The 17,420-nt window shown below is 45.5% G+C and overlaps 1 protein-coding gene across 7 annotated transcripts in view; it reads left to right on the top strand.

Annotated features, from left to right (window-relative positions):
• The window catches only part of TJP1 (tight junction protein 1), a 250,808-nt gene that overhangs the window by 117,435 nt on the left and 115,953 nt on the right, over positions 1-17,420 (top strand). The window contains exon 1 of one of the 7 annotated variants that reach the window (XM_029064654.2): positions 17,296-17,410. The exons of the other annotated variants lie outside the window; for them this stretch is intronic. Within the exon in view, the coding sequence (XP_028920487.1) occupies positions 17,381-17,410 (30 nt within the window). The 5' untranslated portion in view covers positions 17,296-17,380. Of the gene's footprint in view, positions 1-17,295; positions 17,411-17,420 lie in introns of those variants that run through there. 7 annotated transcript variants of the gene reach the window in all.

Here is a 17,420-nt window from a genome sequence, read left to right as displayed (position 1 = left end):
GGGCAACAGCCATACCCTCAGCCACCCAAAACCCAAATACACAGTTGCATATACCCATTTCTCTCTTCCCCAAATTGTACCCGTTCACGCGGATTCATCTGCAATTACCCAGACACATGCACTCACCCCAAACCTACCCATCTTCACCCAGACCCCCTTGATAATAATAATAATAATAATAATGTTGGTATTTGTTAAGCACTTACTATGTGCGGAGCACTGTTCTAAGTGCTGGGGTATACAGGGTAATCAGGTTGTCCCACATGAGGCTCACAGTCTTAATTCCCATTTTACAGATGAGGTAACTGAGGCACAGAGAAGTGAATCCTGACAAGCAGCAGAGCCAGGATTCAAACCCGTGACTTCTCAACTCCCAAGCCCGGGCTCTTTCCACTGAGCCACGCTGCTTCTTGATGCCAACTCACGTCTAATGTACTAGTCAGAGCGCTCCTTGAGGAAACCATTGATTGATTGATGAATTGATTGAGGAGAAGCAGGAGGAGGAGGTAATCACCAGCAGCTGAGGAGAGATACTGTGGGTTTCCTGGAGTGTCTTTCGAGACTGCTCCGTGTAGGCGTGTAAGCCGCCCTGCTCTGAAACAGGACTTGCCTGCTACTTAAACTCACTCCTCTAGTTTTTTTTAAATGGCATTTAAATGTTTACTATTTGACAGGCACTGTACTAAGTGCTGAGGTAGATATCAATCAATCATATTCATTGACCACTTACTGTGAGCAAGCCCTCACAAATGCCACTGATTGATTTCTTCTGGAGCCAGAAGGCCAGTTAATTTTGTGGTATCGAAACCCGTTAAAATCCTTGTGGGCAGGGGAATGTCTACAACTCTTTGGACTGTAGCCTCCCAAGAGCTTAGTATGGTGCTCTGCACATAGTAGGTGTTCAAGAAATGTGACCGAATGACTGAAATTAAAACTCCTTTCCCGCTGCTCAAGGCTGGGCCATCAGCAGTTTCCCTCTTACCTAATTGGCCTGTCTGCTTCTCGCCTACTCCAGTCCTCTGCTATGTTACAATCACTTGCACATGACTCTCCCACTTCCACAATGTTTCATATGCCATTATTCATTTATTCTTTCATTCAGTCATATTTATTGAGCGCTTACTGTGTGCAAAGCGCTTTACTGAGTACAAAACAACAACAGACATATCCCCTGCCGACAGCGAGCTCACAGTGTAGAGCGGGAGATGGACATTAATGCACATAAATAAATAAATAAATTATTACTTATGCCTAGTGTCCTCTCCTTTTTCCCCACCAAGACAGGTTCTTTCCTTTAAAATGTCTATCCATTGCTCCATGAAGCCGTTTCTCCATGAGGCTTTCCTAAATCACTCCAGCTGGCTATTCTCATCTCCACATGTCGACCAACACTGTTTATATTGTGCTCTCCTGAGTGTTCAGTACAGTGCTCTGCACACGAGTGCTTAATAAATATCATTGATTGCCTCATCAGTTACCCCTAATCCTTTCTATCACTGCAAATTATTTTTATATGTCTATTATTTTTCTTTCCTCTTTCACGTTTTAGGCATCCGACACTTGTGATCTATACATTCAACATTTGGTCTGTTTTCACCATTAAATTGGAAAGTCTGTGCTTGTTTTTTTTCCTTTGCAAACAAGATCACTGTACTGTAGCTCAAGTAGAGAGAATGCTCAATATGCAGTGAATACAGAAGGAAGCATCAAGCGTGGAAGTCCACTTGAAAAGAAAATTACCCATTTATCCTTCCCCTTATGCCTTTCGAATGTTCTGTATGGTATATTAGTCTATGGAATTTATTGAGCATTTACTGTTGCAGAGGACTGTACTAAGTGCTTAGGAGAGTGCAATAGAGCCTAATGAGTTCTGATCAGGACTTTCACACTTGCATTAAATAATATAAAAAACCATTAAGGTGCTAACTTAGAAGAGATAGTAGACTAGTTAACATAGCTATATGACATACTTTAAATTTAATCATCAATGCCATATAGAACTAGAACTGTCAAAATTGAAATAGTTTCCTTTTTTTACATTTAATCTGGGAAACATTTCACAGCAGCAGCATGTCTTAGTGGAAAGAGCACAGGTGTGGGAATTAGAAGACCTGAGTTCAGATGCTAGCTCCACCACTTACCTTTCATTCATTCATTCATTCATTCAATAGTATTTATTGAGCACTTACTATGGGCAGAGCACTGTACTAAGTGCTTGGAATGGACAATTCGGACAATGGACAATTCGGCAACATTCGTAAATCATATTTCATTCAGTCATATTTATTGATCACTTACTGTGTGCAGAGCACTGTACTAAGTGCTTGGAAGAGTCCACTATAACAAGTAACAGATTCTCTGCCCAGAACGAGTTTACAGTCTGAAGGGGGAGACTGATTTATAAATTCATTTTTATGAATAAATTATGGGTATGTACCCAAGTGCTGTGGGGCTGGGAGGGGGGAGGAACAAAGGGAACAAGTCAGGTGGACGCAGAAGGGAGTGGGAGAAGAGGAATGGAGGGCTTAATCAGGGAAGGTCTCCTGGAGGAGATGGGCCTTCAATAAGGCTTTGAAGGGGGTGAGAGATTTTCTGTCAGATTTGAGGAGGGAGGGTGTTCCAAGCCAGAGGCAGGATGTGGGTGAGAGGATGGTGGCAAGATAGACAAGATTGAGGTACGGTGAGGTTAGCATTAGAAGAGAGAAATGTGTGTGCTGGGTTACCTGCTGTGTGACTTTGGGCAAGTCACTTCACTTCTCTGTGCCTCAGTTCCTTGTTCTGCAAAATGGGAATTCAATACCTGTTCTCCCTCCTATTTAGTCTGTGAGCCTCAAGTAGGACCTAATTATCCTGTAATCTACCCCAACACTTAGTACAGTGCTCGGCATGTAGTAGGTGCTTAACAAATATTAGTGTTATTATCATTATTATTATTATTATGAAAGATTTCATTGAGCAATATCCTTCTTTTGCAAAGTTATAAAATTTCTTGGAAAGCTGACTAACTCCACTAATGCTCTTTTGAGACCTTATGCATTGGAAATTTAAATACACTCTTTCATTGTTGGAGTATTAATTCAGTCATATTTATTGAGCAGTTACTGTGTGTAGAGAAAGCGCTTAAAAATAGGCGCGGGCTTTGGATTACTTCATTAGAGTTGAAGAAAAATGGATCAAAAGATCAATGGCCCATATGGGGATCGAAGTCGCGGCCTTGTCATTATTAGTACCACGCTCTAACCAACTGAGTTAACCGGGAGTATAATTTTGTTAAAGGAATAGCTAAACAAAATATTGAAAACACTATTAATTTACAACGGCAATTCCAGGGAACTTCTGGGGGCAGAAATAAAGGGCTTTCCCTACTTAAAAGGCTCAAAAGAATTTTAGAATACAGTGAGATTGCCGCTCTAGGCAAGTAACAAATAAGAATGAAGGTTCTCAATCAGAGTAAACAGGAAAAAGGGTTGACTCTCAAGACTTTGGACTTAGAGATTGAAATTTCACTTTTTTCTTATGTTCAACCAAATAGGAAACTGAGGAACCGCAAAAGTTACAAAGACAACTTCCTCTGGTTTTTGTGGTTACAGCTCAGAATGGAAACACTACAGTCCGTGAAAAAAAAACTCTCCGAAAGCATAATTTTTAAAAATAATCCTAATAAAATAAAATTGACAAGATATATGCAGTTAGGTATATATTTTGAACAATCTTCTGTATAAGTGATAGCTTTCTAAAAGTGCCCTTGTTATGATTCTGCTGGTGTCCAGAGGCAGATTTGTAAGTTTAAGAACATAAAAGAGGAAGTGTCTTTGTAGGAACACAACTATGGGCTAATACTGAAAATATGGGAATGAAAAGCATACATATATATGGTTTACATATATACATGCTTTATGAGCCTCACGTGGGACAACCTGATTACCCTGTATCTCCCCCAGCGCTTAGAACAGTGCTCTGCACATAGTAAGCGCTTTACAAATACCAACATTATTATTATTATGTATATGTAGGAATCATTTAACTCTCTCAGATATATATATATATGTGCATACATCTGCATATATCTATGAAAATATATTCCTCACTCTTTCTTTTGGTATACATTTCTTAATTTTTCAAAACACTAAAGTATTTTTTGGAGATATATATATATTCATGTATATATATGCATATTGCAATTATTTGATTCTCTAAGATGTTGTATATGTGTATGTACATGCATGTATACATGAAAGCATAGTCCTTACTCTTTTTTTTGATAATTTTTCAAGACACTAAGGTTTTTTTCTTGACTCATGCTGCAGGCATACAGTTTAATGGTCTGAATTAATCTAAGTCTTACTCAAAGGAAATCAAATATATGGAGCAGCCAACATCTTGGAAAACTGTAATTGGCTGATATGGTTGTGGATGGCAGGGTCTTAATGGGAGAACTAATTTACAGTCTAGAGGGGGAGATCGACATTAATATAGGGAAATAATTTAATCATTTTACTGGCCACTGGGGCACAGTAAACTTGAGAAGAGGTGTGTGGTATGATCATACTGACTTGAGGTGGTTAATCTAGGGTGTTATGTGTAAAATAGATTGGAATCAATCAATTATATTTATTGAATGCTTACGATGTGTAAAAGACTGTACTAAGCACTTGGGAGAGAACAATATAACAGAATTAGCCGACACTTTCCCTGCCCATAACAAATGCCATCATTATTATTATTGTTATCATTATTAACAAGCTTTCAATCTAGAAGGGGAGACAGACATTAATATGAAAAGGCGGAGGCTGGAGGCAGAGATTAGCTAAAAACCTGTGGCAGAAATTCAGGCCCACTTATAATGGAAGGATCCCCTAATGGCCTGAAAGAATTAATACGTAACTTCCTATCAGGAGATAACTAACTTTAGGCAGGAAGATAAATGGATTCAGCCTCCTCTCTCCGGCCTTTCCCCCTTCCAAAGTGAAGCACTTTTCTCCCATAATGAAGGTATAAACTTGAAATCATCATTTGAATCTCTCCTTCTCAGTCTCTTTTGCAGTTTCCTCCTCTGCCTCCCATCCTCTAACTGTGGGGGTCCTTCAGTGTTCAATACTGGGTCCCCTTCTATTCTCCATCCACACCCACTCTGTTGGAGAACTCATTTACTCCCTTGGCCTCATGGATGATTCCCAAATGTACCTCTCCAGCCCTGACCTCTCTCCTTTCTGCCTTAAGGACATCTCCACTCCCCCAGCTAGTCTTGTAAGCTCATTGTGGGCAGGGATTGTCACTGGTTACTGTTGAATTGTACTTTCCCAAGCACATAATACAGTGCTCTGCATACAGTAAGCGCTTAATAAATACGATTGAGTGAATGTCTCACCGACGCCTCAAACTTAAACATGTCCAAAATGGAACGCCTCATCTTCTGCAAAACCCTGTCCTCCTGGTGACTTTCCCATCACTGTAGGTAGCACCATTATTCTTCCTGTCTCACGAGCCAGTAACTTTGGCATTATCCTCCACTCATCTCTCTCAGTCAAACCACATATTCAATCTGTCATCAAATAAAGCCCGTTCTACCTTCACAACATCGCTAAAATCAACCCTTTCCTCTCCATCCAAACTGCTACTACAAGCATTTATCCTATCCCGCCTTGACAAGTGCATCTGCCTCTTATCTCTCCCCACTCCAGCCCATACTTCATTCCGCTGCCCAGGTCATTTTTATAAAAAAAATTGTTCAGTCCACAACTCTCCACGCCTCGAGAACCTCCAGTGGTTGCCCATTCATCATGGCATCAAACACCAGCTCGGCCCCTCTTACCTTACCTCACTGATTGATTACTAGAGTCTGGCCTGCACAGTTTGCTCCTGTCGTCCCAGCTTGCTTGCTGTGCACCAGTCTCGTCCATCTTGCTGCCAACCCCTTGCCCATGTCTTTCCTCTGGCCTGGAACTCCCTCCCAATTAATAACAGACAGACATCCCCACTCTCCCCATTTGCAAGGCCATATTAAAATCACATCTTCTCCAAGAGGTCTTCCCCCACCGAGCCCTCACATCCCTTACTCCTCCCTTCTGCATCACCTATACACTTGAATCTGTGCCCTTTAAGCACTTATTATTATATTATTAATTGTATTTACTGAGCACTTACTGTATGCCAAGCATGTTACTAAGTGCTTGGGAGAGTACAATATAATACACTTGATATTCAATCCTACCTCAGCCACAGAGCACTTAGGTTCATATCCATAATTTATTTTAATGTCTCTCTCCCACTCCAGACTGTAAGCTCCTCATAGGCAGAGACCACCTCTACCAACTCTTTTGTATTGTACTCTCCAAGCGCTTAGTACAGCACTCGACACACAGTATGCACGCAATAAATGCCACTGATTGATTGATTGATCGATCGATCCTTCAATCCCTCTATCCAAACTATTGTCAATTGTTCCTAAATAATACTTCTTAGATAGATAGCCTGGCCTAGTGGAAAAAGCATGGGCCTGGGCATCAGAAGACCTGGGTTCTAATCCCTGCTCTGCCACTTCCCTGCTGGGTGACCTTGGGCAAACCAAGCTCGTTGTGGGCAGGGAATGTGTCTATTATATTGTACTCTCCCAAGCATTTACTACAGTGCTGTGCACACAGTAAGCGCTCAGTAAATACGTTTGACTGACTGACTGCATTTCATCATCTGTAAAATGGAGATTCGATACCTATCCTCCTTCTTACTTAGACTGTGAGCCCCATGTGGGACAACAGCAGTGTCTGACTTGATTATCTTGTATCTACCCCAGCACGTAGTATGGGCAAGTGCTTAAAAATACTATTCCTTCATTCAGTCATATTTACTGAGCGCTTATTGTCTGCAAAGCACTGTACCAGGTGCTTGACTATTATCACAATATACCTCTTCCTCTCCATTCCCACATGCCGGTGGGGCAGTGGCATTCCAGGCCAAAATTTCAATTGCGAAAGGCAAAAACTGGATTTTAGAAGTGGCAACATCCTATTTACTCTACCACAGAAGGACCCAAGAAGGTTTATTGACTTGACAGATTGCAAGGTGATCTATGTAGGTCAGACCTGTAGAAACATCTCCAATCTTCCCTCTCGAGGACACCTCGGGAGGAGAATTTTCCACAGTAGGTAGTTTTCGTTCACTTTCCTGGGGTTCTTTTCTATATGGGTTTGTACTTATACTTTTCATTCCTTTCATTTTCTATCACCCAGAGAATGAAGAGATTCCAAAATACCCAGTTTGAGTCCAAGATTAACACCTTCCGGAGGCTCCTTTAAACAGAAGTCATTGGTTGTTCTTTGGTGGTGCAGTAACTACTCAGAGCTTTTTTGTCCTTGATATTAAATAAGGAACGGGCCCTGTCATGGTCACACCCCTTATCGGGTGTTTACTTCTCGGTTAGGGAAAAGGAAATGTTTCTTCCTCCCCCCACCTCCCCCCACCCCAAACCTTTTTTCCTCCTCCTAGATGCCTGATACGCAAAGCTGTTTATATTCACTCTGTTGTCAGCATTTGCAGTCCTGCCTGGTTTCCCCTTTGAACTGTTCTTTGGGCTTTCTCATGCCACTTCTGAGGATTCTCTCCTGTCCACATTCACCAGTTTAGAGGAAGCGATGTGTGTTTGTATATAGAGTAAGATTAGTTTTGTAGGGGGGAACAATGCTAGTTTTATGCTCGAAGATGCCTGGATTTCATTTTTTCTATGTAAAACTGGATTTATTTTAGAGTGATTCGTTCGCTGTACAGAGCTCTGGTTCTGAGAAAAGGCAGTTTTCTATGATAAAAAGGGGAGTTAGAGTTCAGGTTTTTAAAGAGCACACCCCGCTAAATCAAGGGTAAAAAGAACCAGAGTAAAGAGAGGGACATCTATTTAAGGCATTTTCAAATAGATGTCTAGCTCCATTCCCAAGGATGAGCTGGTCTGTGGAATACCAAATGTCTGATTATTGCTACAGGTGTATCCTCCTTCAATTTCACAATCCCCCCACATCATACTGCCCCATCCTACTAGGAAGCAGGATGTAGTAAATGCATAGCAAATGCATTCTACAGGCAATACAAAGTTCCTTAAAAATATTTATCAATGATACTTATTGAGCATTTCCTATGTGCAGAACACTGCACTAAGCGACTAGGGAGAGTACAGTACAACCAAGTTAGTAGACATTCCAGAATGAGATTATAGCCTAGAGGAGAAGAAATTCATGAGAGGATATTTTATTTCCATAGAATTATTAAAAAAATCAGTGACATTAAAACCAAGTTTTAACTATGATGTTTAGATTTCAATCTGGATGATTATGTTTAAAATAATCTGATTCCTATACTGGTGATATTTAAGCCTCATTTTAATTTTTTCATATTGAAAATTGGAGGATTCATCATCTAAACCACAAAAAAATTATATTTTGAGAAAATTAGGCAGCTATTTCAGCATTAGGTGTGACATAAAATTCTTATTTCTTGGTAAGTATCCTTTCCGTTGTTACATTTTTTTCCCTGTACATGGATAATATCAACAAAGAAAAATGATTGTAATTATGATATTTGCTAAGGGCTTACTATGAGCTATTCATTGTAAGCTCATTGTGGGCAAGGAATGTGTCTGTTTATTGTTATAATGTACCCTTCCAAGTCCTTAGTACAGTGCACAGTAAGCACTCAGTAAATACGATTAAGTACATGAATGAATACTAAACGTTGGGGTAGATACAAGATAACCAGGTCGAACCCAGTCCTTGTCCCATATGGGGTTCACGATCTAAGGGAGAGGGAGAGCAGGTAGTGAATCCTCCTTTTTAAAGATGAGGAAACTGAGGTATAGAGAAGTTAAGAAGTTGAGAGGTCTTTGCAGCAGGCCCTGATCGAAGGTTGTGCTAGCCACCCAGGGTCCCTAGTTGTTGTTGTTGCTGCTTCCTCCTCCTCCTTCTTCCTCTTCTCCTTCTCCTCCTCCTTCATTTACTGAGTACTTACTGTGTGCAGAGCACTGCACCAAGCACTTTGGAGAGTACAGTACAACCATAAACAGACACATTCCCTGTCCACAGTGAGTTTATAATCTAGAGGGAAGGGAGACAGACATTAAAATAAATAAATAAATGACAGATATGTCCATAAGTGCTGTGGGGCTGGGAAGGCGGAAGAACAAAGGGAGCAAGTCAGGGCAACCCAAAAGGGAGGGGGAGCAGAGGAAATGGAGGCTTCTAGCACCTCCCCCCTCCAAATTGTGTTTCTCCTTTAAAAATTTTTCATATAAAGTATAGCTCAAAGGAGATATTCTGTTTTCTTTTTTAAAAAGTATTGAAATATTTGGTTTTGAAAGGAACATACTGCACTGATGAATTTGAATTTTGTCCAAAAAAAGGCCCTGATTATTTCCTGACCTAGGGCCTGAAGAGGTTTTTAACTAGGTAGGCCTGATCAATCAGTTTTTCAGTCAATCAGTCAACCATATTTATGGAACACTTACTGTGTGCAGAGCACTGTAATAGGTGCTTGGGAGAGTTCAGTATAACCCAGTTGGTAGGCACATTCTACAGCCTAGAGGACTGTCACAAGAACATATGTCGTTTTATCATAATGATTCCAATCTTATATACTGCTTAAACTATATTTTCTGTGGTTGTTATTTATTTAGTGACGATTTTTCTTTTTGGTGATCTCTTACTCTGTTTAGTTGATTGCCTGTGATTTCCAAATGCAAAGTGTAAATCAAAGACATTCATAACACCGTAACAGAACAGAATTCTGAATTAAAATGGAATCACAGGGCTAATATTAAGCTTCAAGAAAGAAGGTGTTGCCACAACACCTGGTAGATGTTTAGCTACTTTCCGCGGTCCTCTTGGCCACCGAAGATTTCAGAGTCAATGAAAAGACTTGGGAATTCATCAGCTAACAACTCCCTAATCACAAAGAGGTTCTGGATGTCCTCAGAAGATGCCACAGTTCAGCCTCTCACATTTAACTTTCTGGGGGAAGCTACTGAAGCGGAAAAAGTGGCCAAGAAAGTTAAAAGGAACTCTTATCACAGTAGTGGATCTCAATCCCCAAGCAAATTCAAAAGCCACAACTGATGACAGAAGTAAAAGAACTAGGGTTTGCCTGGTAGGTCAGCCCTGATTTGAGATGTAATGTACAATGTACACTACACAGTATCACAGACTAGTGACTTGAGTATGTTGTTTTAACTTTAAAAGACCGTTAAATATAAATGTATACCCTGTGCTTTCTTTCCATTATGCTAGGAAGCAGATTACTGTAGAGCTAAAATAAGAGCAGCGGCATGGCCTAGTGGATAGAACACAGGGCTGGGAATCAGAAGGACCTGGATTCTAATCCAGGCTCTGCCACTCGTCGCTATGTGACCTTGGGCAAGTCACTTTACTTCTCTGGGCCTCAGTTCCCTCATCAGTAAAATGAGCCCCATGTGGGACAGGGACTGTGCCCATCCTGATTACCTTGCATCTACCCCAGCGCTTAGAACAGTATCTTGCACAGAGTAAGCGTACAAAACAAATGCCATTAAAAAAACCCAAAGAACAGAACTGGCAGGCACATTCCCTACCCACAATGAGCCCACCTTCCATGGGGATAATGCCGCCCGGTGAGAATGTTGCCATCCACCGGGATGATACTGCCCACTGGCATGGCGCTGGGATGGGAAGGGGATCCAGGCTTCGGGACTTGGAAATTTCAGGCCCCAGTGTCAAAGAAGCCCAGGCCATTTTAAAATGTGAAACCTCCACAACATTGTAAATGCTGTGAAAACAAGGCTTTATGGTGACTTTTCAACCCCCACGGGAAGCACTGCTTCCTTTTTGGCAGTTGCAGGAAGAGACAGAGGGAAAGGGGGACGAAGATTAAGGGAATTTCCCCAGGCTGCTAGTGTACGTTCTTGCTGGGCATTTGTAGTTATAAAATATTTGATTAGAGTAACTCTGTGAGCCTGTTATTTTGGTTTTATTCAAAATAAATCGTTCCCATTGTGTCTCTAGACTGTAAGCTCCTAACAGCCAGGGAACGTGTCTATCAACTCTGTTATATTGTACTCTCCCAAGTGCTTAGTACAGTGCTCTGCACACAGTAAGTGCTCCGTAAATACCTTTGACTGGTCACATCTCTTTATGCTATGTAAAAAATGATCCTTTCCTTCCCCTGTTCCCTCGGATAATTGACCTGTGAATGTCATCTATTGTATTCTCGAATATCCGCACATCACCCTTAGACACTTTGATACTCACCCCCACCAGATCCTCAGCATCATTTATTTTAATGTCTGTCTCCCCCATTATTATTATTAATCATGTTAAATGACCACTTACTATGTGCGAAGCACTGTACTGCTTGGAAGAGTATAATATAACATCAAACATTCCCTGCCCACAATGAGCTCAGTCTAGAGAGGACCTCACAGTCTCCATTAATAATGATAATAATAATAATTATGGTATTTGTAAAGCACTTACTATGTGCCAAGCACTGTTCTAAGTGCTGGGTTAGATACAAGGTAATTAGGTTGTTGTGGTCTAGGAACCAGTCTACCAACTCTTGTATTGTACTCCCCCAAGTGCTTAGCACAGTGTTCGGCATTCAGCGCTCAATACATACCATCGATCGATCACTTGCTATAACTGTATGTCGGGTAACCAAAAGATAGAGTGACTTCACAATGTAAATTTATCCCATGGGGAATACAGGAAGTTGATCAATGTTTGTTGCTAATGTTCCCAGAACCCCCTTGCTCTTTAATACATAGAGTGCTTAATACAGTGCTAAGCACCTAGTAAGTGAATAATAATAATGTTGGTATTTGTTAAACGCTTACTATGTGCCGAGCACTGTTCTAAGTGCTGGGGTAGACATAGGGGAATCAGGATGTCCCACGTGGGGCTCACAGTCTTAATCCCCATTTTACAGATGAGGTAACTGAGGCACAGAGAAGCTAAGTGACTTGCCCACAGTCACACAGCTGGCAAGTGGCAGAGCTGGAATTCGAACTCATGACCTCTGACTCCAAAGCCTGTGCTCTTCCCACTGAGCCACGCTGCTTCTCTAAGTGCTAAACAGTTAGTATCATGATTATAATTTGAGTCACAGAGAACCACTATCCAACTTCAGGTCCTCTCCGTCTGAGGTTTGGTCCTGTTTTTGCACAAAATGGGTTTGTCACAATGTGAAGATCCTTTAAATAACCCGAGGATTGTGTTACAGCCAATCAACTTATAAAAGGGAGAAAGAATCTGTCCTTAACAAGGAGACAAGAGGCGGCCCAATTTAGCTGATGGACACTTTTGTTTGGGACTCAGAAGTGGGCAAGAACCCTGTTTGGCTGGAGAGGGTGGGGAAGGGGAGCTTCTCTGGCTGTAAATTCCTAATAATGGATTTTTTTTTTCTTTTAGCTTGGTTGGAATTGGTTTTCTCCCGTATAGATTTGGTTTTCCAGGCTCCCCACAGTTGATGTGTTCTCTTTGCCTGCCCTCCTCTTTCCCTATTCTGGTCAATTCGCCTTCCCTCCTCACCCCTCTTACCCTTCCGTCTGCTCCCCCACCCCCCTTCCTCCTTCTTTTCCCTTCGTCGTTCCTTCCCCTCTCCCCTCCCTCTTCCTATTCCCTTTCCCTCCTCCTCCTTGCTCCCCATTTCTTAAAATGGTATTTAATAATAAGAATAATAATAATAATGACAGTATTTGTTAAGGGCTTACTATGTGCCAAGTACTGTTCTAAGCACTGGGGTAGATACAAGGTAATCAGGTTGCCCCACGTGGGACTCACAGACTTAATCCCCATTTTACAGATGAGGAAACTGAGGCCCAGAGAAGTGAATGAATTGTGGTGTTTGTTAAGCGCTTACTATGTGCAGAGCACTGTTCTAAGCGCTGGGGGGTACAAGGTGATCAGGTTGTCCCACATGGGGCTCACAGTTTTAATCCCCATTTGACAGATGAGGTAACTGAGGCACAGAGAAGTTAAGTGACTTACCCAAGGTCACACAGCTGACTAGCGGTGGAGCTGAGATTAGAACCCGTGACCTCTGACTCCCAAGCCCGCACTCTTTCCACTGAGCCACGCTGCTTGACTTGCCCAAAGTCACACAGCTGACAATTGGTGGAGGTGGGCGTTTACTATGTGCCAGGCACTATACTAACTGCTAGGGCAGATAGAAGCTAATCAGGCCGGACACAGTCCCTGTCCCACATGGGTCTCACAGTCATAATCCCCATTTTACAGATGAAGGAACCGAGGCCCAGAGGAGTGAAGCGACTTGCCCAAGGTCACACAGCCGACAAGTGGCAGAGCTGGAAAGAACATCAGAACCGGGAGTAGAGACAGAAGCAGCGTGGCTCAGTAGAAAGAGCATGGTCTTAGGAGTCAGAGCTCATGGGTTCTAATTCCGACTCTGCCACTTGTCAGCTGTGTGACTTGGACAAGTTACTTAACTTCTCTGCACCTCAGTTACTTTGTCTGAAAAATGGGGATTAAAGACTGTGAGCCCCACGTGGGACAACCTGATTACCTTCTATCTCCCCCAATGCTTAGAGCAGTGCTTGGCACAGAGTAAGCACTTAACAAATACCATTGTTATTATTATTATTCTGACTCCCTAGACCTGTGCTGTAGCCACTAGGCCTTCCTCCTCCTTCTTCCCCCCTCCTCCTCCTCCTTCTTTTTCCTTCTTCCCTCCTCCTTGTCCTTTCCCTGTGCCACCCTGCATCAGGCCCGGGGCTCATTCATTCATTCAATCGTATTTGTTGAGCGCTTACTGTGTGCAGAGCACTGTACTAAGCGCTTGAAAAGTACAATTTGGCACCAGAGAGAGAGAATCCCGACCCAACAACGGGCTTGGCTCGGGGCCTGCTCAGCGCGGTTGGCAGTGGCCCTTGGCCATGGGCCGGTGGCCCACAGCAGGCCTCCTCCGGCCCCACCTGAAGAGCCCCCCATTCTGGTGAATTATTTCCATGACCCCAGCCCCCCAACCCCTCCCAGCCTCGGGAAAGGGGGTACTGCTGCTGCCGGTGGTGGTGGTGGTGGTCAGGGCAGAAGAGTGGGCAAGGGAGTGTGGCCTTGAGGGACTGGGTCTGGTGAGCCCCCGAGAACGGCCTGCCATGGTGCCGGCTCCTCAGGGCCAGGAAATGGGAGTTCATTCATTCAGTTGTATTTATTGAGCGCTTATTGTGCGCAGTGCACTGTACTAAGCACTTGGAAAGTACAATTTGGCACCAGAGAGAGACAATCCTGACCCAACAACGAGCTTGGCTCGGGGCCTGCTCAGCATAGTTGGCAGTGGCCCTTGGCCATGGGCCGGTGGCCCACAGCAGGCATCCTCCGGCCCCTGAAGAGCCCCCAATCCTCATGAATTATTTCCACAACCCCAGCCCCCCAACCCCTCCCGGGCCTGGGAAAGGGGTTATTGCTGCTGGTGGTGGTGGTCTGGGCGGGAGAGTGGGCCAAGGGAGTGTGGCCTTGAGGGACTGGGCCTGGAGAGCCCCCGGGAACGGCCCGCCATGGCGCTGGCTCCTCAGGCCCAGGAGGTGGGAGTTCATTCATTCAGTCATATTTATTGAGCGCTTACTGTGTGCGGAGCACTATACTAAGTGCTTGAAAAGTACAATTCGGCACCAGAGAGAGACAGTCCCGACTCAACAATGGGCTTGGCTCGGGGGCCTGCTCAGCGCGGTTGGCAGTGGCCCTTGGCCATGGGCCGGTGGCCCACAGCAGGACTCCTCCGGCCCCTGAAGAGCCCCCAATCCTATCAATCGATACAATCGATGCCTAGAATTCCTTAACTCCCATTCTCTCCTAGACCCCCTCCAATCTGGCTTCCGTCCCCTCCACTCTACCGAGACTGCTCTCTCTAAGGTCACCCGTGACCTCCTTCTTGCCAAATCCAATGGCTCCTACTCCATTCTGATCCTCCTTGACCTCTCTGCTGCCTTTGACACTGTCGACCATCCCCTCCTCCTCCATACCTTATCTCACCTTGGCTTCACGGACTCTGTCCTCTCCTGGTTCTCCTCTTACCTCTCTGGCCGATCATTCTCGGTCTCCTACGCTGGAGCCTCCTCCCCCTCCCATCCTTTAACTGTTGGAGTTCCTCAAGGGTCAGTTCTCGGCCCTCTTCTGTTCTCCATTTACACTCACTCCCTCGGTGAACTCATCCGCTCTCACGGCTTTGACTACCATCTCTACGCAGATGACACGCAGATCTACATCTCCGCCCCTGTCCTCTCCCCCTCCCTTCAGGCTCGCATCTCCTCCCGCCTCCGGGACGTCTCCACCTGGATGTCGGCCCGCCACCTAAAACTCAACATGAGCAAGACTGAGCTCCTCATCTTCCCTCCCAAGCCCGGTCCGCTCCCAGACTTCTCCATCACCGTGGATGGCACGACCATCCTTCCCGTCCCGCAGGCCCGCAATCTCGGTGTCATCCTTGACTCGTCCCTCTCGTTCACCCCACACATCCTATCCGTTACCAAGACCTGCCGGTTTCACCTCTACAATATCGCCAAGATCCGCCCTTTCCTCTCCACCCAAACGGCTACCTTACTGCTACGGGCTCTCGTTATATCCCGGCTAGACTACTGTGTCAGCCTTCTCTCTGACCTCCCTTCCTCCTCTCTCGCCCCGCTCCGGTCTATTCTTCACTCCGCTGCCCGGCTCATCTTCCTGCAGAAACGATCTGGGCATGTCACTCCCCTTCTTAACTCCAGTGGTTGCCTATCGACCTCCGCTCCAAACAAAAACTCCTCACTCTAGGCTTCGAGGCTCTCCATCACCTTGCCCCTTCCTACCTCTCCTCCCTTCTCTCTTTCTACCGCCCACCCCGCACGCTCCGCTCCTCTGCCGCCCACCTCCTCGCCGTCCCTCGGTCTCGCCCATCCCGCCGTCGACCCCTGGGTCACGTCCTCCCGCGGTCCCGGAACGCCCTCCCTCCTCACCTCCGCCAAACTGATTCTCTTTCCCTCTTCAAAACCTTACTTAAAAATCACCTCCTCCAAGAGGCGTTCCCAGACTGAGCTCCTCTTCCCCCTCTACTCCCTCTGCCATCCCCCCTTTACCTCTCCGCAGCTAAAGCCTCATTTTCCCCTTTTCCCTCTGCTCCTCCACCTCTCCCTTCCCATCCCCACAGCACTGTACTCATCCGCTCAACTGTATATATTTTCGTTACCCTATTTATTTTGTTAATGAATTGTACATCGCCTCGATTCTATTTAGTTGCCATTGTTTTTACGAGATGTTCTTCCCCTTGACGCTGTTTAGTGCCATCGTTCTTGTCTGTCCGTCTCCCCCGATTAGACCGTAAGCCCGTCAAACGGCAGGGACTGTCTCTATCTGTTGCCGACTTGTTCATCCCAAGCGCTTAGTACAGTGCTCTGCACATAGTAAGCGCTCAATAAATACTATTGAATTAATTGAATGAATAATGAATTATTTCCACGACCCCAGCCCCCCAACCCCTCCTGGGTCCGGGGATATTGCTGGAGGTGATGGTCATGGCAGGAGAGTGAACCTAGGGAGTGCGGCCTTGAGGGACTGTGCCTAGTGAGCCCCCAGGAACAGCCCACCATGGCGCCGGCTCTCAGGGCCAGGAGGTGGGAGTTCATTCATTGTCATATTTATTGAGTGCTTACTGTGTGCGGAGCACTGTACTATGTGCTTGAAAAGTACAATTTGGCACCAGAGAGACAATCCCGACTCGAGAACAGGCTTGGCTCGGGGCCTGCTCAGAGCGGTTGGCAGTGGCCCTTGGCCATGGGCCGGTGGCCCGCGTCACGTCTCCTCCGGCCCCCCGAAAAGCCCCCAATCCTAGTGAATTATTTCCACGACCCCAGCCCCCCAACCCCTCCCGGGTCCGGGGATATTGCTGGTGGTGGTGGTCAGGGCGGGAGAGTGAACCGAGGGAGTGCGGCCTTGAGGGACTGGGCCTGATGAGCCCCCGGGAACGGCCCGCCATGGCGCCGTCTCCTCAGGGCCAGGAGGCGGGAGTTCATTCATTCAGTCGTATTTATTGAGCAATACTGGGTGCAGAGTACTGGACTGAGCGCTTGGAAAGTACAATAACACAGAGACACCCTCCCGGCCCAACAACGGGCTGACGGGCTGGGAGGGGGAGGCCAAGAAGGGGAGTAGCCGTGGTTGTGGTGGTCCCTGCCCATCATGGCCGCCCTGAGGGCCCGCCTCCTCCCTGGCTGAGACGGCGGGCCAATCCCCTCCCCCTGGGCCGGGCCCGCCCTGTCTCCTCCCCCTCCGCGGCCGGGCCGGGCCGGGCTGTCCGGCCTCCCGGGACATGTTGATTAGGGCAGCGTTGTGAGGAGCGGGCGGGCGGCCGGTCCGAGGAGCCTCGCTCGGCGCTGGAGAGAGACAAAATGTCTGCCAGGCCCGCCGCCGCCGTCAAGGTAGGCGTCT

Source organism: Ornithorhynchus anatinus, chromosome 5, assembly GCF_004115215.2.
Source record: "Ornithorhynchus anatinus isolate Pmale09 chromosome 5, mOrnAna1.pri.v4, whole genome shotgun sequence".
Taxonomy (NCBI): domain Eukaryota; kingdom Metazoa; phylum Chordata; class Mammalia; order Monotremata; family Ornithorhynchidae; genus Ornithorhynchus; species Ornithorhynchus anatinus.
The sequence above is the reverse complement of the archived record's forward strand: the minus strand, read 5'-3'. Positions and strand labels throughout refer to the sequence as shown.